This window comes from Mustela nivalis (genome assembly GCF_964662115.1).
Source record: "Mustela nivalis genome assembly, chromosome: 4".
NCBI classification, from domain to species: Eukaryota; Metazoa; Chordata; class Mammalia; order Carnivora; family Mustelidae; genus Mustela; species Mustela nivalis.
In genome coordinates, this window is record NC_139023.1 from 5298891 (window position 1) to 5323167 (window position 24277).

The 24277-nt window shown below is 39.6% G+C and overlaps 1 protein-coding gene and 1 long non-coding RNA gene across 2 annotated transcripts in view; one reads left to right on the plus strand and one right to left on the minus strand.

Moving 5' to 3' along the window:
• Positions 1–15144, plus strand: part of LOC309862567 — a 105550-nt gene extending 90406 nt beyond the window's left edge. The window contains exon 4 of the long non-coding RNA XR_014310585.1: positions 15008–15144. This is a non-coding gene — a long non-coding RNA (uncharacterized lncRNA). The remainder of the gene's footprint in view (positions 1–15007) is intronic.
• Positions 10899–18136, minus strand: CXCL13 (C-X-C motif chemokine ligand 13). The gene is made up of 4 exons (XM_082726563.1): positions 18020–18136; positions 16307–16439; positions 12069–12146; positions 10899–11779 (listed from the first exon to the last, which is right to left on the minus strand). Exons 1-4 carry the CDS (start codon positions 18081–18083, stop codon positions 11725–11727), a joined length of 330 nt encoding a protein of 109 aa, XP_082582689.1. The 5' UTR covers positions 18084–18136; the 3' UTR covers positions 10899–11724.
• Positions 18137–24277: the final 6141 nt, after the last annotated feature.

Below are 24277 nucleotides of genomic sequence, written 5' to 3' on the forward strand. Positions count from 1 at the left end.
TTAGTCTCCATCATTTGGTCTTCTTTATCACTAATTCTCTCTTCTGCCTCATCTGTCCTAGCAGTAAGATCCTCCATTCTTGATTGCACCTCATTAATACCTTTTTAAATTTTAGCTTGGTTAGATTTTAGTTCTTTTATTACTCCAGAAAGGGATTTTATTTCTCCAAACAGGATTTCTCTAATATCCTCCATGTGTTTTTTGAGCCCAGCTTGCACCTTGAGAATCATCATTCTGAACTCTAGATTTGACACATTACCAATGTCTGTATTGATTAGGTCTCTAGCTGTAAGTGCTACTCCCTTTTCTTTTCTTTTTTTTTTTTTTTTTTTTTTTGTGGTGAGTTTTTCTGCCTTGTAATTTTGTCCAGATAAGAGTATATGAATGAGAGAATAAAATACTAAAAGGGTATCAAAGACCCTCCAAAAATGCATGCTAACCAAATCAGAAGAGACCTCAAATTGGGGGTAGAATATAGGGCGTAAGAAGAAATTAAATATATATATGTATGTATGTATGTATGTGTGTATATGTATATTATTAGACTGGTGAATAGAACAGAGCCACCCACTTGACTTTGGGTGTACTTTGGTCTCTTAGAAGAAACTACCTCCCAAAATTTTAAAGAAAGAAAAACATATATATAGATCAGTAATGGTAAATATGATGGAGGGATGTTATATGACTGTAAAGATGAAAATTTAAAAAAGAATTCTAAAAAAGGAATTGATAAGATAAGTTGGTTGGAAAAATAAGGAAGAAACAAAAAAAGGAGGGGGGAGAGAATGTGCTTATGCTGGAGAGTCGTCCAAGATTTAGGGGATAGTAGTAGTAATAATAGTAGATATAGTAGATAGTAATAGTAGTCTAGATTTAGGAGATGTTTTTATCCATTAGAAGAAATTGTATTCCAAAATTTTTTAGGAAAAGAAAACCCTATATGTATACAAAAATAAGGTTAAAATCAATGAAGGATAAAACATGACTATAATAATGAAGGTTTAAAAAGATTTTTTTTAAAGAAAGGTATTGTTAAGATAAACTAGTTAAACATTAAAAGAGGAAAGAGGAAAAATTTAAAAAATACAATAAGAAAAAATAAAATTAAAAAATTTAATTTAACTTTGCAATACTGAAGTATCATGGGGCGAAAGCCATGAATTCCATGCATTGCTTTCCCCTAGCTCTGGCGTTTCACTGTTCTTGATCAGTGAGCTTGGTCTTGGCTGGATGTTCTTGCTGATCTTCTGGGGGAGGGCCCTGTTGTAGTGATTCTCAAATGTCTTTGCCCGAGGTGGAATTGCACCACCCTTGCCAGGGGCCAGGCTAAAAATTCTGCTCGAGTTCACTCTTGGGAGTTTTTGTTTCCTGGGCACTTTCTGTAGTGCTCTGGAGAATAGGAATGAAAATGACAGCCTCCCAATCTCCAGCCTGGTGGAGCTGAGAGCTCAAGGCCCCACTCCTCAGTGTACCCTCAGAGAAAAGGGGTCAATCACTCCCATCTCCCTGGTCTCCAGCCTCACTCTGGGCTCAGCCAACCTGTGACTGACTGTTTCTGTCTCTGGTGCACAGTCCATTTGGAGTCTCCAAACACAGCAGATTCCTGCCTCCAGAGGAGGACAGTGATTCTCCCTGGATCTACCGCTTATGGGGTCCCTGCTCAAAGAGTAGTGGTCTGACTGTGCCGCAGATCACAGTTTAAGATAACCCCGAGCTAATAGCTCACTCCTCGGCTCTGTCTCTGGAGTTGGCTTCCCTGTTCTGTTACCTGGAATCTCTGCCACACTCAGACACCCTTGATCTTTCAGTGACCCTGTGGGTCCTGAGACTACACTGACCCTGAGAGGGCTCCACCCCTGATTAGCCTCTGGAGCAATATCCCTCAATGGAGCAGACTTCTGATTTCAGATTTTGTGCTCCACTGCTCCGCCACTTGCTGGGGACAGTCTCCTCCTCTCTCCCCCCATGGTCTATCTTCCCATCACTTTGAGATTCAGTTCTCTGCTCTGAAAGTTCACCTTTCAGAAAGTGGTTGATTTTTTGTTCCTATAATTGCTGTTCTTTTCCCCTTTGATCTCCTATTGAGTTTGTAGGTGTCAGAATGGTTTGATAACTATCTAGCTGAACTCCTGCAACCTGCTGTCATTTCAGTCACCTACTCCTCTGCCATCTTGCCTCTCCTCCCTCAAATTAGTATTTTTGTGTCCTTTGGGTAAGTACCCAGTAGTGCAATTGCTGGATTGCAGAGTCGTTCTATTTTTAACTTTTTGAGGGACCCCTGTACTGTTTTCCAGAGTAGCCGTACCAGTTTGCATGCCCACCAACAGCATAAGAAGGTTTCCCTTTCTCCACATCCTTGCCAACATCATTTCAAGTGTCACTCATTTTAGCCATTCTGACTGGTGTGAGGTGCTATCTCATTGTAGTTTTGATTTGCATTTCCCTGATGATGAGTGATGTTGAGCATCTTTTCATGTGTCTGTTTGTCATCTGTATGTTTTCTTTAGAAAAATGTCTATTCATCCTTTCTGCCCCCTTTTAAACTGGATTGTTTGTTTTTTAGGTGTTGAGTTTGATAAGTTCTCTATATATTTTGTATGCTAACTCTTTATCAGATATGTCATTTGCAAATATCTTCTCCCACTCCAAAGGTTGGCTTTTAGTTTTGTTGATTGTTTCCTTTGCTATGAGGAAGCTTTTAATCTAGATGAAGTCTTATTACTGGGTCTCAACTTCACTGAACTCTCAGCAATTATTTTACATCTAATTTGAAATTTGCAGATTAGAACACTGAGTACATATTTTTCAGCTTAGCACCTGGAAACTAATGACCTGTTATATATCATCTTGCTCAGATCAGTAAGTCCAAATATGCACCATTTCACTGCTGATACTGGACTTGTAAGCACATTCCTTCTATTTCTCCCTTTAGTGTCTATTTTGGAGGTAATATGATGAGTCCTATGCTAGTATTAAGCCCTATCTTCCTGGATCAGTTCTAGAGAACACTAAATTCCCATGTTTGGGGAGTTTGATGTTGCCACATTTCACCATCTGCCACTGGATGCCAGCAGAGACTTAAACTCAAATCATTGAACATGATTATTTGTAGGAGGCTAGTGGGATAGCATTCTAAATGAGAGAATAATCCCAACTTCTTGGAATTTGTGAATCCCAGAAATGATCCCAGGTTACATGTAGCTGATCTGAAAATGTTTTTATTCTTAGTTCCCCAAAGGGTAGATATTATTTTTATCTGAAAAGTTAGACTAGTGAGATTCAGAATTTAATTTAATTTCAGTTAATCACTAGTAGGACAAATTTTGATCCAAGATCATCTGCCTTTTCCTCTTTTCATTCTTCTTATCCTGGTTGCAGACCTAGCTTGGGGGTGTTATGGTTCAGCCCTCAAATTTGATTACATTGTCTTTCTGCAGTGAGTAGAAAGGAAGAAATGCAAAAGAGCCTCTCAGCATTAGCTGCATGCAAATCATCTGGGAGTCTTGTTAAAATGAAGGTTCTGATTCAGATTCTGCATTTCTAACATGCTTTCAAATGATGCTGATGTTGCTTTTTGGAGGACCATGTCTGTGATCCCTGGCAGATGCCTATCTGTGTTGTTTCTGGGAGATACTCCTAAGGGTCACAATCTGAATGGAGAATGAAGCATGGAATTTGTGCCGAGTTAATGTCTCCTCTCTCATGAACTGTATTCAATTTGGTCATGGTATTTTGGGGGATAACCATCAGGGGATGCTGAAGAATCTCTTTGAAAGAGCTACAGAACACTGTAAAGTTACTCAAGTACTCTCAGAGTGTCCTCGGCTAGATTCTGGATTGGTGGGGAGGGAATTGTTCAGGAGTGGACAAGAAACAGAAGGACCTCCAGACCAGAGGCTGTTTCAGAGATGGAGGTGGAGGCTCTGCTGGGAGCCTTGCCCAGAGATAAACAGAAAGGGTGAGGCCAAGGAGGCAATGATGGAGAGGTGGCCCTCTTCAGCACCTACCTTTGAGGGAGAAGGATGTTAGTCCATTACTTACTTAATAGGGGGTGCTAAGTCTTCTAGCCCTCTATATTTAAAAATATAAGATATTTATTTATTTATTTTTCATATTTCGAAGAAGAGACTATCATTCAGATTAAAGAAAGAATGGTTGTAAGTCAAATTGGTATCTAACATAAGAATGAGCAATTATTTTCTAATACAGAATATATGATGAAGGTATATATGTATAGGCTTCAGTAAATTTTCTTTTAATGAATTGTAATTGAGACAGTCCTCCATTTCACATGTAAAATAATAAATGAGATTATGGTATTTAGAGTCTACCTGCTAGGATTCAAATACCAGTACTGATATTTAGTAGCTGTGTGAATCTGGGCTAACGTTTTATTCTCTCTGAACCTTGGTTTCCTCATTTGACCACTGCTGGATGTGCTTGGTCAATGAGGGTATGTGATATGAAGAGAAGATTGGAAGATGGGAGGATCAGAGGTAGAAGAACTTATTCTTCCACTTCTTGTTTATACTCAGTTCTTGCGACTGATCCCTTCATGCTTGTGGTTTTTGTCAGGCAATCTAGCTTCCAAGCTGCAGCTCTCCAAAAAGCCTTCTATAATACCACTTCCTTTTCTTCTGCCTTCTCCTTCCCACCTCTTGGTTTCGAGTGGAGTTAAAGACAGGGTGGTTCCTGGTCCTGGATGCCCCAACATTCCTTATTGATTCCTTTAATCCTGTCTACACCGCTGAAATAGTTCATTGCCTTCTCTTCAGGTTCCAGCTGAGCATTTTGGTTTCCTAATGGGATCCTAAATGATACAGCAAATAAGAATTTAATAAATATGAACCATGAGAGGCTGTGGACTCTGAAAAACAATCTGAGGGGTTTGAAGTGGCAGGGGGGGGTTGGGAGGTTGGGGAACCAGGTGGTGGGTATTAGAGAGGGCACGGATTGCATGGAGCACTGGGTGTGGTGAAAAAATAATGAATACTGTTATGCTGAAAATAAATAAATTTAATTAAAAAAAGAATTTAATAAATATGTCATCTTAAATTTATAGTGAGAATGTATTCATTATTAATTTTGCTTTTTCCAGTGGTATCCTAGAAATATACTGGTGCTCTAATATCATGATATAGTTTTGTTATTCAAAATTTAATAATTTAATAAGAATTTCCTGGAAGATCTTAATATTACACAATTATGTTTAATTTCAATGACAATTACCAATTGTTTTAAATCTGTTCAGATGCACAATGGTGGTTACAAATGTGGTTAGATCCTCCTTTTTCCTAGTCATGTTCTAGGTAATATGGTAAAAAATTATTTCCTAAACATTCCAAACAAATTATGTGCTATAAAAGATGCTCTTTGTTTTGCACAAAAGGTGCTTACTTAATATCTGGGATGCTATCTGAGAGGCAAAGAAATAAAAATTGGATTCACTGTCTCCAAGAAATTTATAATCCAGTTAGAGAAATAGGATGAACATGTGAAAAGTTATTCTTATAGTATTATAAATAATAATAAATGAGACAGTTACAAGGTATTCATTCATTTACTCATTCATTCAACAAATATTTTTTTATAAAGATTTTTATTTATTTATTTGACGGACAGAGATCACAAGTGGGCAGAGAGGCAGGCAGAGAGAGAGGAAGGGAAACAGGCTCTCTGCTGAGCAGAGAGTCCGATTCAGGGATTGATCCCAGGACCGTGGGATCATGACCTGAGCCGAAGGCAGAGGCTTTAACCCACTGAGCCACCCAGGCGACGCCCACTGAGCCACCCAGGCACCCCTCACAAATATTTCTTAAACTCCTACTATGTTGCAGGCCATAATTGTTGCTAAGGATATATATCTGAGCAAACCAAACATAGTTCTTGATCATGTAGAGTTTGTAGCTTAATGGGGAGATGTATATTTATGTATCACTAACAATGTATTATTAGTGACTAAGGTAAATGTTCTTAAGGAAAAGAGATATGCTATGAGAGCATATCACAAAAGATCTGACCAAGGCTGCAGGGACATGAAAAACTTTCCTGGGAAGTGACCCTTGAACTTAGAAATGAAACAGGAGTGACATCATCTGATATGCATATTGTAAGGATCACCTTAGCACATTATAGAGAAGTATCAAAGGGGGTGGAGGATGCACACAACTTTAAGTTATTTAATTGGTTCAGGTGAGAATTGATGGCATTTTGGCATAAGGTACTGGTAAAAATGAAGGGTGTGGACAGATTAGGGGAATATTTACAGAAATAGAATTTTTTTTTACTTTGAAAACATTATAAAAATTTTATTTTATTTTTTAAATTTTTAAAATTTACTTTTAATTTAATTTAACTTTTTCAGTGTTCCAAGATTCATTGTTTTAGGGATGGTGAGGGAGTGAAAGCCTCATCTGGAAAGTACAACACAGAGACCTGGAAAAATGGAGATGTTGAGTATAGACAACTCAAGATGTTTGGCTGTGATGGAGGTAAAGAAAAGGGGGACTAGTCAGAAGAGGACTAGGAAGAGTTTTTTGTTTATTTTTGTTTTTGAGACAAAAATGTTTAATGGCGTGGGGATGGAACAAATTGGAAGTGGCTGATTATAGAGAACAAAAGGATAGTTGTGTTCCTGAGATGGTAAGAGGGGCTGAGATTTAAAACACAAGTAGAGGGATTGGCCATGGAGGAATGAGGAGGAGTGGTGCCTATTCTGATGTAGCAGAAGGGAATTGACAAGGGAGGAGATTTGGGTAAACTTGCGGATCTGGTGGAGGATATAGAAGGTGTCCCATCTTTTTTTTAAGCATTTTAAAAAAGATTTTATTTATTTACTTGACACACAGAGAGAAAGAGAGACAGTGAGAGTGGGAACCCAAGCAGGGGACGTGGAAAAGTGAGAAACAGGCTTCCCACTGAGCAGGGAGCCTGATGTGGGGCTTGACCCCAGGACCCTGGGATCATGACCTGAAACAAAGGCAGATGCTTAGTGACTGAGGCACCTAGGGGCCCCAGAAGGTGTCCCATCTTATCACTTTAAGTGATTTACTACTTTTCTGTGAAGGAGGGAGAAATACTGTCCAATTAAAGTTAGGCTACAAGTCACATCTGACCACTTCCCAAATGATACAGATGATAAATAAGGAACCCATCTGTTTGTCTTACTCCTTCATATGACTGTCCTTCACTGGTCACAGCTCACGGTATGGTTTGTGGGGACTACAGGATCTGAATGTGGACATCTACAGTACATTGCTGAAAAATTTGTTTTATATAAATGTGTTCATGACTAGAAGACTTAGTATCATTAAGATGCAAATTCTCTCCAATGTGATCTATAAGACTCAATACGATCCCAGTCAAAATCATTTGGAGGGGGGAGGTAGAAAGGTGACAAGGTGATTCTTCTTTTTTTTTTTTTTAAGGTTTTATTTATTTATTTGAGAGAGAGAGAGCATGAGAGGGTAGAAGGTCAAAGGGAGAAGCAGACTCTCCACGGAGCTGGGAGCCTGATGTAGGATTCAGTCCAGCGACTCCGGGATCATGACTTCAGCAGAAGGCAGTTGCTTAACCAACTAAGCACCCAGGCACCCCGACAAAGTGATTCTAAAATTCATATGGAACAGCAAAGGATATGGGTTCAAAATAATTTTGAAAAAGAACAAAGTAGGAAGAGTCCTGCTACTGAATTTTAAGACTTACTATTAAGCTCCACTAATCAAGACCATATGGTACTGGAATGAAGGTAGACATATAGATTATGAAACAGAAGTCTGGAAGTAGAAACCTACATTCATAGTCAGTTTCTTTTTGATAATTTTGCCAGTGTAACTCAATGGGGAAAGACTTTCATGTAAGGTACCTAATCTAAATGTATGGATCTAGAATACACACATTAAAAATTGCTTATAGTTAGCCATTTCATACAAATGAAGATCACAAGAGAGTAAACATTTACTGAAATATCTAAAGTTTAAAAGACTAATAATAACAAGTGCTGGCAAAGATGTGAGCTGAAATTCTCATATATTGCTGGTGGGAAAGCAAAGTAGTGGAGCCACTTTGGAAAACAGTCTAGCAGCTTCCAATAAAGTTAAATATGCATCTGCCTTATGACCCAGCAATCTCACTAGGTATTTACTCAAGAGAAACAAAATCATATGTTCCCACAAAGACTTGTGTGTGAATGTTGAAAACAGAGTCACAATAGTCGGAAACTGGAAACAACTCGAATGTCCGTCAACTGGCGAATGAATCACCTGTGGTGTATCCATACAATGAAATAGGAGTCAGCAACAATGAAAAATAAACCATTGATGCATTCAATAACACGATGAATTGTGTTATTAAAATCTTATGCAAAGTTAAAGTAGCCAGGCAAAAAGGCTGCATACTGTATAATTCCATTTATATGATGTTCTAGAAAAGGCAAAATTATAGGAACAGAACAGAGCTTGGGAACTGAATGTTTGTATCTCCCCCAAAATTCATGTGTTGAAAGTTTGCCCTTCAGTGTATTAGGAGGTGGGAACTTTGAGGGATAATTAGCATCAGATGGGTTTCTAAGGGGAGGCCCTCATGAATAGGATTACCTTTGAGAAACAATCCTTTCCTCCTTGGGCCTCTATGGTCAGATAGGAGTTAGCAGAGCAATTGAGGCTCAGCTCAACTTTGTTGGAGGCTCCCTGCATTCCATTGCTAAGAGCTCCCCACCTAGTTTGACCTTCTAGGTCCTGCATTCCATTTCCCAGAGTTGAACATCCTGCTTTGGTCAGCATTACCTTGTGTTTTCTCTTCAGTTCTATTTTACTTCGGATTTTAGTTAATTTGTATGTGTGTATTTGTATGTATGTAGCCATGAATTACCTAAAGTCTATCTTCCTGTTCCACTCTTCTCCCTTTCTGAACCCAAACCCACTCAGATCAGTTAAACATCACTTTTCCTCAGACACTCCATCAACTGGCTCAACAAGTCATCCTGCATTTAAACGTGGATTAAGATTCCCTGCTCCAAATTAGGCTGACTACATCTAAAGCCATGTAACTTTGAGAAGCAGGTACCTGTGTAGCAAGAAAACCAAGTTTCAGAACCCCCGGCCCTGTTGTTTTGCTTCTCATCCTGCATTTGCCGACTGTCTTCATGTTGCCCTTTCAACACTGGAATAGCTTGAACCATCTCAAGCTTTGACTGGCCCTGAAAGGGAGGGTAGACAAAAGGGCTGAGGTAAGGAATACATTTAGGGCCAAGTGAACTTTATGCAATACAGTGTCATGATTAAGACCATTTTCTAAGGAGTCAGGAGGCCCTGGGTTTGAATTCTGATTTTGTATCTCACTAGTTATGTTATTTGGGGCATGTAAATGTCTTACTGCCTCAGCTTCTGCTTTTGTAAAATCCAGCTCGTGATGTCTACTTCATATAGAGTCAGCGTGTGTGGTGATTAGAAGCGTGAACTCTTCGTCTGTTGAAGGGCCTCTTGGCTCTTTCCACAGTTTGGCAATTGTGGACATTGCTGCTATGAACTTTGGAGAAGGAAAGGAAAGATGAATTGGGGGAAACTGGAGGGGGACACGAACCATGAGAGACTGTGGACTTTGAGAAACAAACTGAGGGTTTTAGAGGGGACGGGGTTGGGGAAGGGGTGAGCTTGGTGGTGGGTATTAAGGAGGGCAGGTATTGCATGGAGCCTGGGCTGTGGTACATAAACAACGCATCTTGGAGCACTGAAAAAAAAAATAGTGTGAACTCTGCCTGGGTTTGAATTTTGGCTTGTCAGTAGCTGTATGGCCTTGAGCAAGTTACTTAACCCCTGTGTAACTAACAAATTCTACCTCTATAAAATGAGGATTCTTAATGGATATCAAGATAATAGTACCTTTCTTAAGTGAAATGGTAATATTTCCTATTTGAAGATCTTAAATATTTATCTAGCTGCATTCTCAAAGAAGACCAAAATAAAACTAAAGAGTGACATGATTCCTGTCCTCTAGAAGTAGAAATCTGAAAAAGGCTGGAATCCAGGATTTTTTTTTTTTTAAGATTTTATTTATTTATTTGACAGAGAGAGATCACAAGTAGGCAGTGAGGCAGGCAGAGAGAGAGAGAGAGAGAGAGAGAGAGGAGGAAGCAGGCTCCCTGCTGAGCAGAGAGCCTGGTGCAGGACTCGATCCCAGGACCCTGAGATCATGACCTGAGCCGAAGGCAGTGGCTTAACCCACTGAGCCACCCAGGCGCCCCGGAATCCAGGATTTTGATGGCTTTTTATAATCCCTTGTGTGTGCAATAAAGAAATAAACACTGAATTGTAGACAACAGAAAATATAGGATGAATAGGTTCTCTTTACTTCCATCCAAGAAATCTATTTAATAAAAATAAATAAAAAATAAAAAGAGAAAATGAAATCGGGAGCCAGATACAGCTTCAAACCTGGGTGTGTTGGAACGGGGCCCCTCATGTGTCAAGGGGACTGAGGGACAGTGGGAGAGTGGAGCTTAGCCTACAAGGAGAGTCAGGCTGCATCCAGGGAAGAAAGAATGGAGATTTAAGGATCTTCTTCTTCTGTTTGTCAAACCCATGCAAAATTTTGTCAAAGGAAGCATTGGAGATTTTAAGAATCAATATAATGGGACTATGAAAATAGTTTTTGTTGAGTTTGAAGATTTCTGGAAGAAATAATGATGAGTACACCAAGGAAAAGAGACTCTCATAGTCAAGCATTTTCTCACTGTGTTAATGTTAGGAACAGCTTCACTCACCCACTGCCACATAATTTAGATCTGTAAAAGGCAAGCATACAAATAAAAATCAGTATGATGAAATCCTACTTTTCATTGTGATGAGTCAGAGAATGTCTAAATTTGAGCAAATGCTCTGTTAAGAATGAGTTGCTCATAATTAAGTAAAATGTTGACTTAGGTTTATTGAAAAGCATTAGATTAATAAGAAACATTATAGAATCAGGTACCAGAGAGCAAGAAAATAAAAGTCTGCAAAAGATGTGAGTAAAAAGTATTTGTCAAAGCAAATGTATAAAAGAGAGAACATCTGAACACCAGCTTTTAAATGCTTTTCCTGAGTATTCTATGAATTTAAGTCTGGGGATCATTGAATGTTATTAGTTTTTGCATATGACAGTAAATCTTATAAAAGAACTATTAAAAGTAGGAACCCATTTCTGTCAATACAGAGCTTTTACATGGAAGATATCAACTATGAGAGCCCTCTGTCTCATAAAGTTCCGTGGGTTTCTCAGGCAGGTTTCAAGTCTTTTATGGAAGTCTGCTTTTCTTATGGTATAAAATGATTAAAGTGAATTCCATCATTTCCTTCCTAACTCAAGCCACATGTTTAGACTTGAGATTTAAACTCATATTACCTTATTTTCTAGGAAAATTTAGCACTAAGCAATAGTACTATTGCTATTGCTATTATTTTAATAACACTATTAAAAGAAACCTATGTGATTTATTACTAAGTAACTATCCTCGAAGAAATTTCCTTTGTGATGAATGAGAATGCAAAGCTCAAGTATACAGGGTACCTTATTTTTCAAAAAGCCCAACTTGGCCCCATAAGCTGCTCTAGGGTTATTTTTACATATACTCTCATGCTTGCTTATGTGGGGATGTTCTTTTTCTTGGAAAGATTCATCCAAATACAAGACTAAAACCCAGAGCAGGTTCAGGAAGGAATACAGGTGTCCTTAGTACAGATATTGATATCACTTCATCCTTTTTCTAAGCACTGGAGCTGGTCGAGTTGAAGCAGCATTTCTTCTATAATTAAAAACAAAAACAAGAGAGTCATGTTTAGAGACTTACTAGAAATTGGCTTTCCCTTAAAGATGTCAAACAAGGAATATTGTACATACTGGCTTCCAATTGAGTTTATTGAGCTACTGAAATAAGTCAATCTCACCCATTTGAAAAGTAATAATAATGAAGAATGAATATTTGTCTTAAGAATTTCTCATAAATTTAAAATGGTCTCCATTTTGACTACCCATTAAAAGGAAACCCTTCTGTACAAATTGGAATCTGGAAACTCTTGTTATGCCTCACTTACTGTAATATTTTTATTAATTTCTGTGTCCATTTGGAATGAGGGTTCAAGCATACGACCGACTTATTCTTCTTCCAAACTCTGGGGAAAAAGAAACAAAAATGAAAGTAAAGCAGTGTTACATTTTAGTCAATCCTGTGCTTAAGGAGAACTGGGTATAAAAATATTCCTCGGTGAAGTGAAATTGGAGGTGGGCAGTTTAGGATCTGAAGTAGGTGATTTGTAGTGTGAGGTCTGAAGAAGGAGGGAAACATCTGCAGAAAAGTCGTGTATGAGCCAGTGGAGCTATAGATACGGTTTATAGAATCTCAAGTGTCAGGGGTTAATGCTCTGTTGACAGTCTCTCCATGAGTTGGAGGTGGACCAAATAAATGACCCCAAGGTTGGCTCACTTCGAAATCTATATCACAATGCCTTTGAAATGTATTTGTCCACTGAGCTTGGGAGAACGAAATAAACGCCATAAAACACTCTCTTAGAAAATTTTATTTGTAAAAAAATTCAATGAAATTTAATGTGGGAGAGTGATGTCTGCATTTTGTTGAACCTCTAGTTAGTGAGGATGTCACTGCTTTAAGAGATTCAACAACAGCAAAAGCAGCAATAAAACTTACTAGCTAATATCAATTGAGCCCTTGTAATGTGTCAATCACTATACTCAGCAGATAGCATGAATTACCTCAAGTTCACACAAATCCTGTGCTAGAGAACTATTAGTTCTTATATTCAGATGAGGAACCTGAGGCTTAGGGAGTTTAAATAACTTTTCTAAGACTATACAACAAATGCAATGGTAGAGCGGCATCCAAATGAATGTTTCCCACCATCAGATGGCCACTACTCTACATGGGCAGGATCTGAATGGTTATCAAATGCTGGGCAGTGTCAAATGTTTTCCATTTGCTGGAAGACATGAGGTTCCCAGGTGATAGCAAACTGGGACACTCAGCTCTCTCTTGGGGTGGACTTTGAACAAAGCAATTTCTTCACATTTACCTTAGTTAGGAAATAACAGATAGCAAGGATCCAGCCATCTAGCTTTGAAACTACTCTTGTAAATGAATCTTAGAGAGGTCCGAGGTCATAGGACTGTGGCTTCTTGGGCAGAACCTTCTGATTTGGTTTTTGAGTTCATGACGGAAAACAGATTTCTGACCATCTGGATTTTTATCCCAATTGCTATGAATTTCTCATAATTTCCAGCTTTATTCCTATATCTGATTAAAATTCAGAAACACAGAAATTTGGGGAGAAGATATAAAATCAAATTCTTGTCACTTCAAAATGATTGAAGTTGACAAAGAAGAAATTAGGGTGCAAGACTTCCTCAGGTTGAGAGGTGAGAGATGACTCGTGGTAGAGGAAATGTAATTAAAAAAAGAGAGAACATGGGCAGTCACCTCTTTGCCATTGGCCACAGCAGCCTCTTTCAAGACATGTCTCCAAAGGCAGAGGAAATAAAAGCGAAAATAAACTTTCGGGACTTCATCAAGATCAAAAGCTTCTGCACAGCAAAGGAAACAGTCAACAAAACAAAGAGGCAACCCATAGAACGCAAGAAGATATTCGCAAATGACACTACAGACAAAGGGCTGATATCCAAGATCTATACAGAACTGCTCAAACTCAACAAACATAAAACAGATAATCATGTCAAAAAATGGGCAGAAGATATGAACAGACAATTCTCCAAAGAAGACATACAAATGGCTGACAGACACATGAAAAAATGTTCATCATCATCAGCCATCAGGGAGATTCAAATCAAAATCACATTGAGATACCACCTTACACCAGTTAGAATGGCCAAAATTAAAAAGATGAGAAACAAGAAGTGTTGGAGAGGATGTGGAGAAAAGGGAACCCTTTTATACTGTCGGTGGGAATGCAAGTTGGTGCAGCCACTTTGTAAAACAGTGTGGAGATTCCTTAAGAAATTAAAGGATGCGGTACATAAACAATGAATTCTGGAACACTGAAAAGAAATTAAAAAATAAATAAAAATTTTAAACATTAAAAATAGAGCTACCCTATGACCCTGCAATTGCACTACTGGGTATTTACCCCAAAGTACAGATATAGTGAAAAGAAAGGCCATCTGTACCCCAATGTTCATAGCAGCAATGACCACAGTCGCCAAACTGTGGAAAGAGCCAAGATGCTGCTCTTTAACAGATGAATGGATAAAGAAGATATGGTCCATAAATACAATGGAATATTATGCCTCCATCAGAAGGGATGAATACACAACTTTTATATCAACATGAACAAAGCTGGAGGAGATTATGCTGAGTGGAATAAGTCAAGCAGAGAGAGTCCATTATCATATGGTTTCACCTACTTGTGGAGCATAAGGAATAACACTGAGGACATGGGGAGACGGAGAGGAGAAGTGAGTTGGGAGAAATCAGAGGGGAGATGAAGCATGAGAGACTGTGGACTCTGAGAAAGAAACTGAGGGTTTTGGAGGGGTGGGAGGTGGAGGGTTAGGTGAGCCTGGTGGTGAGTATTAAGGAGCACACGCATACGTGGAGCACTGGGTGTGGTGCATAAACAATGAATCTTGGAGCACTGAAAAAGTAAAGTTAAAAAGAGAGAGAGAGAGTCTCAGTTTTCTACACAGGCAGAGGAACTGCTCCCCAGTAGGTCATGGCTAGACTTGCCATCTCTAAGGGTTTTTTTTTTTGTTTGTTTTTTTGTTTTTGTTTTTTTACTTAAATTCAATAAGCCAACATATAGTACGTCATTAGCTTCGGATGTGGTGTTCAACAATTCCTCAGTTGCATATACCACCCAGTGCTCACTGACTTCTCTGAGTTTGAGGACAATAATTGTGGTTTAGTTAGAACCTTCATTGGTGAAGACATTAGTGAAAGTGTAATGCCTTTTTAATGAAAGATTTTCATACGTATTTTTAATATCCCATATTTCCTTTTTACAAGTTGAACCCAGCCAGTGCGAGAGACCCAAAGCACACAGCAAAGTGCGACAAACAAAAGTTGCTGCTCACAAACATTTCTAAAGTCTAAAGAAGTCCAAGGGAAGGGCTGCTAATGAAAATGAAGTCAGGAATACCCTGAGCAAGACGCTGCACCTAATACTTCAAGGTATTGTGGGAGCTTGGTTCATAAAGACAGATGGAAGAAGGAGAAACCAAAGTTCCATGTAGTTAAACACAAAAGATCTATGAGCTCTATTTAAAATATTAAATGTAGCAATCCAACATCGGTTGTACCTCTATTCTATGCCAGGTAAGGGATAAAGCTTTGGGAGTAGAGAAACAAATCTGATCCCTGTCTATAAAAAACTTATTTTCTGGTGGGAGTGAAAGAAAGAGAGAGAGAGAACCACAAACCTGATTATTTCAACATAGCAATGTATATGAATCCCAGCTAACTTTTACTGAACATCTACTGTATTTATTACTGTGCCAGACACTGTACTATGAGCTTCACATGAATGTGTAAATTCTCATTTGATGTGCTCTGGAAAATGCTAGGATAGAAGCATGAGCAGATTTCTCTAAATGTACTGAAAAGGAAGGGTCACAGAAAAGACACTTCAGTAAAAGAAAATACCTATTGAATTTCTTGCAGCCACTACTGTCCCCTTAGCCTAACTCTTTATGTTGATCTTAAAGCTAAAGGACAGTTCCATAAAAACAGACGTTCGGGCCAAGGACTGTTGTGAATACTTATTTTCTTGCTCTTTAAGTTCTGGGGAGCAAAGTGCCTGCTTTTGCAGTCACTTCGAATTTGGTGGAAAAGAAAAGAGGTTTGGTGGGGAAACATCTGGGTGGAGTCCTGGTTCTTTCTCTTTCCACTGGTACGCCTCAGGGCAGTCAGTGAACCTTCCTAAGCCTCCTAAGCCTCTGTTTCTGCATCCGTAGAGGAGTGATAACAGTAGTCATAACTTAATAGGGCTCTTAAACGAATAAGATGAGTGAATGTGCATAAGGCACTTAGCTCAGGGCTGAGGCAAAACAGACATTTAATAAATATTACTGAGTCTCATTATTAGTTTGAGAGTTGTAAGCAACTCTTAAAGTAAATCACGTTGAGATTCTTGAATAAGAATACTATGCTGTAAAAAAAAAAAAAAAAAAAAAGAATACTATGCTGTATACCTGAAAGTAATGCAACATTGTACGTCAGTGATACTAAAAATATACTCTATGGCAACATTTGTTCTGATTTTCATGGGGAGAAAAGAATCAGGTAACTTTTTCTCCTGCAACTTACATGACTTCTTTGTTTGGGCACCCATTCCCAGGAGGGAAGACCTGAAGCTTGTCAATGTGGTTGACCGGGACAAAGGCCGAAGTCTCTTGGATGCATTTACACTTTAAATTTGTATTGTAGGCCTCCAGAACACCTGGAAACACAAGCAGTTATCTTAATCCCTTGGCATATAATGCATAACTTGAATTTAATTACTAATCTTTCATATGGTACATTTGAAGATTTAAAAATTTCAAGTCAACGCTTTCACCCAGATGCTTTTGGTTTGTGTATTTCTGCTTGTCTTGGCTTATTTTCAAACATTTTCTACCAAAACTTTAAACAAAAAATAAAATAAAATCAGCTTTCTAAAAACACAATACCTATTGAAATTTGCGATAGTGTTATATTGGTGCTCAGGTGATTGTCTGTATAATAAAATTTGAGAACCACCACTCTGGGGACTTACAACTCTGTTATAATTAATACAGTGTTAAATCAACTGATCTTCGCTCCAAACACATAAAAACCAAAGATATGAATTCCTTACAGTGTCCCCAGAGCAATAATAAGCTGTAACAGGATGGTTCTTATCATGCTCAAATCACCTCCTCCCTTGTCTCTCCAAAGAAATACGATGGAAGAGAGCTTTTGTTTTTGTGTAATATGTTGGTCCTCTGTATCAGTTGCAAATCATTACCCACCAAAGGCCAATAATTAAAATTGAAGACTATTTTTATTCAACAACACCAGTGATTTGTACTAAATACTTTTATAAGTAATCTATTTCATGTATTTTAATGAATTCTACCTTCTTTAAATCCAGTGTCTACCACCATGTTTGACAAGCATTTGAAAGAAAAGGGATCTGGCTATCAAGGCATTTACAATTTGGTGGAGGAAACCCATGAACGAAGACTAAAATGTCACAGAATGTTGTATTTCACACCCACGATCCAAACTGCATGATGAGAACAGAGGACCTTGGCAGGGCGATGGGAAAGCTTTATGGAGGAAGAGAGAGGTGAAGGTCTTGAAGAATAAAAATAGCACGTGAAGAAAATAACAACTGGAAAACAATTCCTTGCACTTTAAAAACAAAATTTGTTTTTTACACCTGGGCAGAGCATATCATTCTGCACATGCTTCGGCCTTCTTCAGCTGTATAAAAACTTATCACTTCAACTAGGTATTTATCTACTTATACAAACATAGTCTTCCCATTTGGACTTGGAAATCTGCTTCTTTGCAGAAAACATGTACTTCAGTCCGCGTGTTGTGCTTCCAATTGTTCATGTCAGAGCTAGCCGTATAAAATTACACCAAACATTCCCTGTAGGAGACCAACCTGTTTAAACCTCTTTAAACCTATAAAAGGTTTAGTCAGAAGGGGTAGAATTGAAAGGCGGAGCAAAGAAGATGTACATGGGAAGAGTTAGTTACTAGAGCTGAGTCTGAAAAGGACCAGGAATAGACAAACCAAGTAGAAGCCACATGGACGCAGGACTTCAGTATCTCCGTCTGTGGTTAAGAATCTTAACGACATACCTGCTTCTAGCCTCTAAGAGTTAAATCTCTAATAAGCACCTTACTTTTAGAAATTTAGGAGCAGTTGAGTAGTCCCCCCCACCCCCGACCAGTCCTATCGCTCCCCATATTCTAATTGCAAAGAAAGAAACAGCTGAAGACTATTTCTGCACAAAGCACAGTAACAAACTATGTGAAAGTTCTCACCATGGACAGGAGGGAGGCTGCAGACCAGTAGCATGAACAGCAGAGATCCCAGGGTGAACCTCATTCTGCCTCAAGGTGGAGTTCAGACTTCAGCTCTGGGTCTGAACTGTGGGTTCTGAGCACAGAGACTCCTATTTATTTATGCCAGTGAGAGCCCTCCCACTGTCTTTGTCTCCAATAGGTCAGCTGTGTCATCATTTTTAAAAGTCCCCAAATACTGCTGAGCTTGCTTTTTTTGAACTCCCCTTGCAAATTTTACGAATCGGCTTCAGAGCACTATAACTATAATGAAATATTTCTTGAAAATGCAGACTGTAACTGGTAGGGATACTGCAGAAATTTGGGGTGGAGAGAAAGGGAAAAGACATCAGACTGGTGGTTCCACAGCATTGTCTTTAGGATCGCTATCTGGGAACATGGCTTCGATTGCTTCTCTTAGTGGAGGGTCAGCAGGCTTCTCAATGACATTGAATACTGCTCCTGGAAATGAGGGACCCTGTCGAGCACACCCTTGTGCCCTGTAAGAGAGGCTATCTAGCCTTTGGCAGGTGCTCAGTAAGTATCTTCCCATGCTGACTAGGTTACTGTTTTCCTATCAGAATTTCACACCTTTTATTTTATTATCTTAAATCTGTAATTATGTATGTAATTCGGCCATTATGGAAATCTGGGAAGGAGCAAGTGTGTGTCCCCTCACTGGTGTGCCTGTGTCTTGATGAAGAAAGGGGGCAACAGCTTGGAGGAAGAGGGTCTTTCCGTCTCTGGGATACAGGTTCTTGAGCTTGAAAGCCAGGTGTTAGTGGAGGGTGTCATGAAATTTCATCAGACGCCAAAGAGAATATCACAGTTTGCTTAACAAAGCATATGGGCAGTTTGGTTTTGATCCTGCAAAATAGACCATGGGGACAATGAGCCCATAGCCTTAGCTCCTTTGCTAGGAGCTCTCTGATTGGAAAGAAAGAAGAGGAAGGAAGGAGGAAAGGAAGGAAGGAAAGAAGGAAGGAAGGAGAGAAGGGGACGTGGGTAATGGGGGTCTGGCCTGGACTACCACTGGGATGTCCTAGGAGTGTACAGGTGTGGATTTAGGAAACCAGACCCACTGAACCACTGAAAAATCAGAAGTTTGGGCTTCCTGGTGTGGCTTCCTAAACAATTTGATTTTTGCTACTCACTTAGCATTGTAGATGTTTAGCGTCTCAGATGCTCTGTAGTGTATGGGGTGGGGGTTGTGGTGATGTCACACAGCCTTACAATAAGCAGTTCTCTTGGCCTCAATGACTGTAGTGACTGAAAACTCATCAGTGTTGAGGCAGTCTATCCCAATGTTTGCACCACACCAATCTAGTTAGAAAGTTCTCCGTATGCATTTGTGAAAGCTACTTCCTTAATAGTTCAGTCGGTTTCTCCTACTTTAACCCCTTATCACCATATGAAAACAATTCTAAATGCTCTTTCATATGATAGCACCCCAAATATTTGAAGACACAGTGAGTGCTAGTTGGGTCCCTCAGGAAGCAGATGCTGAAATGATGTTAGAGTAAAAGAAACTTCTTTTCGGAGTGACTCCTGTCATAGATAAAATAGGGGAGGAACACAGGTGAGCAGGGAGAGCCTCAGCCTGCAGTGCTGATCCCACAAAGTCTGTGACAACCTAATGGGGATATCCTGAGAAAAGACTATTACAAGAGCCCCCAAATGGGGCAGAAATATCCAGACCCTACCACCCCTGCCCTGCTCAGTCATTGCGACTTCTCTGGAACAGAATGGTGTCTGGTAGAATGTGCAAACAGATCCCGGGGACGTTAACAGCTGGAGGCTGTCAGCTAACTATATTTCTCAAGGCTGGCCAGCATGTTATTTCTTTAAGGGCGATCTGAGCAGTGGAACTCCGTGGTTCTCTCGTTAGAGGTTAAAAGCATGAACTATGGAGTCTCCCAGTCACTGACTTTGGACAGGTCACTTAATTTATCTGTGCCTTATATTTACCAGTTTTCACATGGGGATGACACTAACTTTAGAGAATTGTTTGGAGAATGAAATCATACAATACATGTAGAGTTCTTGGTAGAGTGCCTGACACATATAATATATTCAAGAGATAACCTGCCTGTTTGTCCACTCATCCATCTGTCCATCCATCATCAACAAGGTCTTAATTAATTTCCACTCTAAAACCCACATGTACACATCTCAAAGGTAAATATCTCTAAGTCCTTTAACTTATAATGCACGTTGAAGTTCTCTCAACTTCTTTCCATTACTTATCTTCAAAAAGATAAACCATTATATGGTTTATCTTTTTGAAATCTGTTGGGTCTTTTTCATTGTTTCTCCTAAGTCATGACTGCTCCCTTTTTGCCCTCCCATACTTTTGCTGACTCACACATACATACACACAAACTCATGCACACACACATCTAAACACCGTAGTACCCCAAGTAAGGCTTTGCCAATGCCAACTAGAGGAAGCCCATTACCTCTTTTGTCCTAGGGACTATTTTTCTATTGATGTATTCCTAGATTGGATAACATTATTCTGGTCAATTATATTTAGTACATAAGCAATGAAATTTGTTTCTTTTGAAAATGGCCAATTTCTATGTTTCATTCATTGCATCGTGTGCGATTTGAACTTGGGAACCAAGTGTAGCAGTTTTACATTTGCCTCTGCTATATGTACTGTATATTTCCTTGTTAGAGCAAAACTGAGTGACGCTGATGACAACAGGAAGAGCATAGTGGCAGAGGTACCCGAAAGAGGACTCCGAGTAAATATAGGAAATTCATCCATTGGCTCTTGCTAAACATAGGACCACTGAGTCAAGGAGCTAATTCCAGAGCAATTCTAAAGTTTGCTTTTGGCCCTTTTAATGCCCTGAATTCTGGATTTGCTTATCCTGATGAAAGGAGTCTTAACCCTGCCATCCCCAAGGTAGAATTGGAGGTTGGGCAGCTCTCTGGTAGCTAGAAGTGTCAAGTATGACTCCCCATGATCTCTTTTATAGCGGGGGTAAAAACTGCAAAGAGTCTGATTTCAAGAAAAAAAAAAAAATGAACGGATGGATTTAGGGCCCAAGCTGATTTTATTTTTAAAATAACTCTTATAGATAACTTTGTTTACATAAAAACACATGGGGTGCCTGGCTGGCTTAGCTGGTTTAGTGTGTGCCTTTGGCTCAGGTTATGATCCCAGGTCCTGGGATGAGCCCCCAGCAGCGGGGCTCCTTCAGGGAGCCTGCCTCCCCCCCTCCCTGCCCCCATCTCCCTCTGCCCACCATGTGTGTTCTCTTTCTCTCAAATAAATAAATAAAATCTTTAAAAAATATAAAAACACACAACTTGATTTATAACCTGATTTTTAGGATCAGATATATAAAAACAGGAAAAATGAGAAAATTATGGGGAGGGTTTTTCCCAGTGACTTTGGAAATAGACCAGGTTTTCTCCCCACATCCAAGAAAAACTATTTTTGAGCACCTCAGTACTCATGGTGCACGGACTAGCACCATCAGCTTCATCTGAGAGGTTGTTGAAAAACGCAGGATCTCAAGTCATTTTAGGAAGATTCCTAGGTGATTTAAATGCACCTTAAAGTCTGAGAACCACTGGTAGCAGAACATGAACCACATGCATATTCAAAATTGTCTTCAGAGAAATGTTTGCCCAAGTCATCTGCATAGTGTATGATGCACAGATCCCTTAGCGTGTACAAGAGAAACGTGCCCACTGGCAGCTCGAAGCAGAGGGACATCAATGGAAAGATGTTCTCTCTCAAGATATCAAAAGTGAAATGTCACTCAAACAGAGAGGTGGCCCAACTGGCCAAAGTATCTACCGATCCAGCTAGCCGATAGGTATTGAACGGAGGACCTATCATAGAGTTAAACATGATCAAAGGATAAGATTCTTATATTTTTAAGTAGTTCATAATAAAACAGAAGGTAAGACAAAGGTCACTTTGACCAAATGGAGAACATTTTCTGTTATGCCATTTAAAAAGCAACTCAAGTAGAAAATAGACTTACTGCATTCCATTAACAAATGTTCCAACCTGCTGAAAATCTGTATCTACTTGCTTCCAATAGATTGCTGGCAGGTAAGAGCTCAGGTTCTGAAACCAGACCATCTAGGATTATATCCCCCTTCAGCAATTATTTGCCCTGTTATGGTCCTCAAGAGCTCGGCTCCTCATGTATTAGTAGCATTAATTACTATAATACCTTCTTAGAGAGTTCTATAGGGAACCCAGTGTCAGGAAAGTGCTCTGCACTCCCAGTGTTTGGGCAAATGGCAAACACTCAATAAATATTAGATTTTTTTTTAAACTTTTGTGAAAACACAAAAATGTATTAGTTTTTCATTTTTTCTATTTTATTTAATTTTTATTTAATTTTATTTTATTGTGCTAAGAATACAACATGAGATCTACCCTCTTAACAAATTTTTACGTGTCCCTATACAGTATTTTTGACTCTAAGTATAGTGTTGTACAGTGGGTCTCTGGATCTTACTCATCTTTTTAAAGAAGCAACTTTGGCTTAGTTTGTAAGTCAAGCTCTTGACATGAGTTAAAATGTTATTTAGGCTTGCACTGGACATTTATGATTCCTTGAGTTTAAAGGTCCTCTGGTCAAAAAGCTGTTCCTCTTTGAGACTGATCACCCTCGCTTTATTTTTATCCACTTTCAACAAAAATGTTGATCTAACTTCCCTAAGGAGATACCCATGGAGGTTTGTATTAGTTACAAATTTACTGAAGTGTTACAAAGAGGGTGTCTTACCTTTTGCCATCAATTTAATCACAACTGAATTGCTTGAAAAAGTCTGTGGTTCGCATGGTTTTAAGACCCATATCTGCAGAAAAAGTATTTTTCCAAGGTAGTTAAATTTACATTGCAAGTTTTGTTCAAGTTCAACTCAAAAATAGTGAATCCTGGATGAAGCTAAAATGTGCCCCAAACTCCTTTCCTATTTGGTAAGAAAACAAAAAACAGCGCCCCCCGCCCCCAACCCAGAACGCCTTTCCTACCTATTAGGACGGCGATTTGCCAGAAGACTGCTAGGTGGCCGCGTGATTTAGGGAAACGGCCTGCAGGAAGGGGGAGACCTGGCCTCGGGGGGAGACCTGGCCTCCGGTGGAGACTGCAGTGCTCAGAGCAGGGCTGCGTCGCATGATCATTTCAACATTCAAGTCATTTCCTTGATTTGGTTTATTGGTTTTTTACGATATATTTGGAGTTTTGAGATTTTTTGATTAGGCTTACATGTTAATCAGAGGGAAGAAAAACCCCTAAAAATCTGAAATAACCTAACAAATTCTGGGCCAAATCCAAATTCCTGGCCCCAAGGTTGCAAAATCAGATGCATCAGTTCCCTGGCAGGCAAGCCCATCAGGCCTCCGCAGAGCTGGGTGTGAACCTTCTACCATCAGAAGGTTTCCAGAAAGCAGTGAGACTACCACATACCCATGCCGAAGCGTAGTCCGATTTTCCAGCCTTTCGAAGCACAGCACTGTGAACATTAACAAACAGTCGCCTTGTTTCTTCCACTCGAATTCCGTAATATACATATTATTTCATCACTTGCTTTTGTCACTGAGCAGATCTTTATGTTATATCCCTGCTTGGAGCCCTGCATATTAGCAATAAAAGTCAGCGCTCGAATTTTCCAGCAAGAGCACCCCTGTTTACCTTTGACAGTTTTTGGCATATCACTCCATTCTTTTTTAACCTCTGACCCTCAGACCTTAGGTGCCCCCACGCAGTCCTCTTGGCCTCACATTGCCGACGTCTTCCCTTTGTCCAACCAGACCTTCCTTAAGCTCCTCTTCTCATTGGATGCCCTCTCCCTCCGCAAGCACGTCTTTTCCCTGCTTCAGATTTAGAGGGACGTCCACTCACATCGGTGTCTATCCAACAGCCTACTGGTCATTTCTTCATTGAGGCCTCTTAGGTCTCTTCAACCCATCATATTCAAAACCGAACTTAGTTTCTCCAAAATCTGCTCCCCCTGCAGCATCCCCAGTCTCAGTGAAAGAGCTCATCACCCGCCCCATTGCTCAGAAGCCAGTAAGTCATCCTTCCTTTATTTCCCTTAATCGTGTTCTCCAGGAGCTGCCACTTGTGTATGTTAAAGTGCCTTGGCTTTGTCCACTGTTCTTCACTCTCACGGCTCCCTCCTGTGCTACGCCACCATCGCCGGTGGTCGGACCATGGCAGGGGGAGCTGCCCGCCGCTCGCTTCCCGTCGCTGCTTCCAT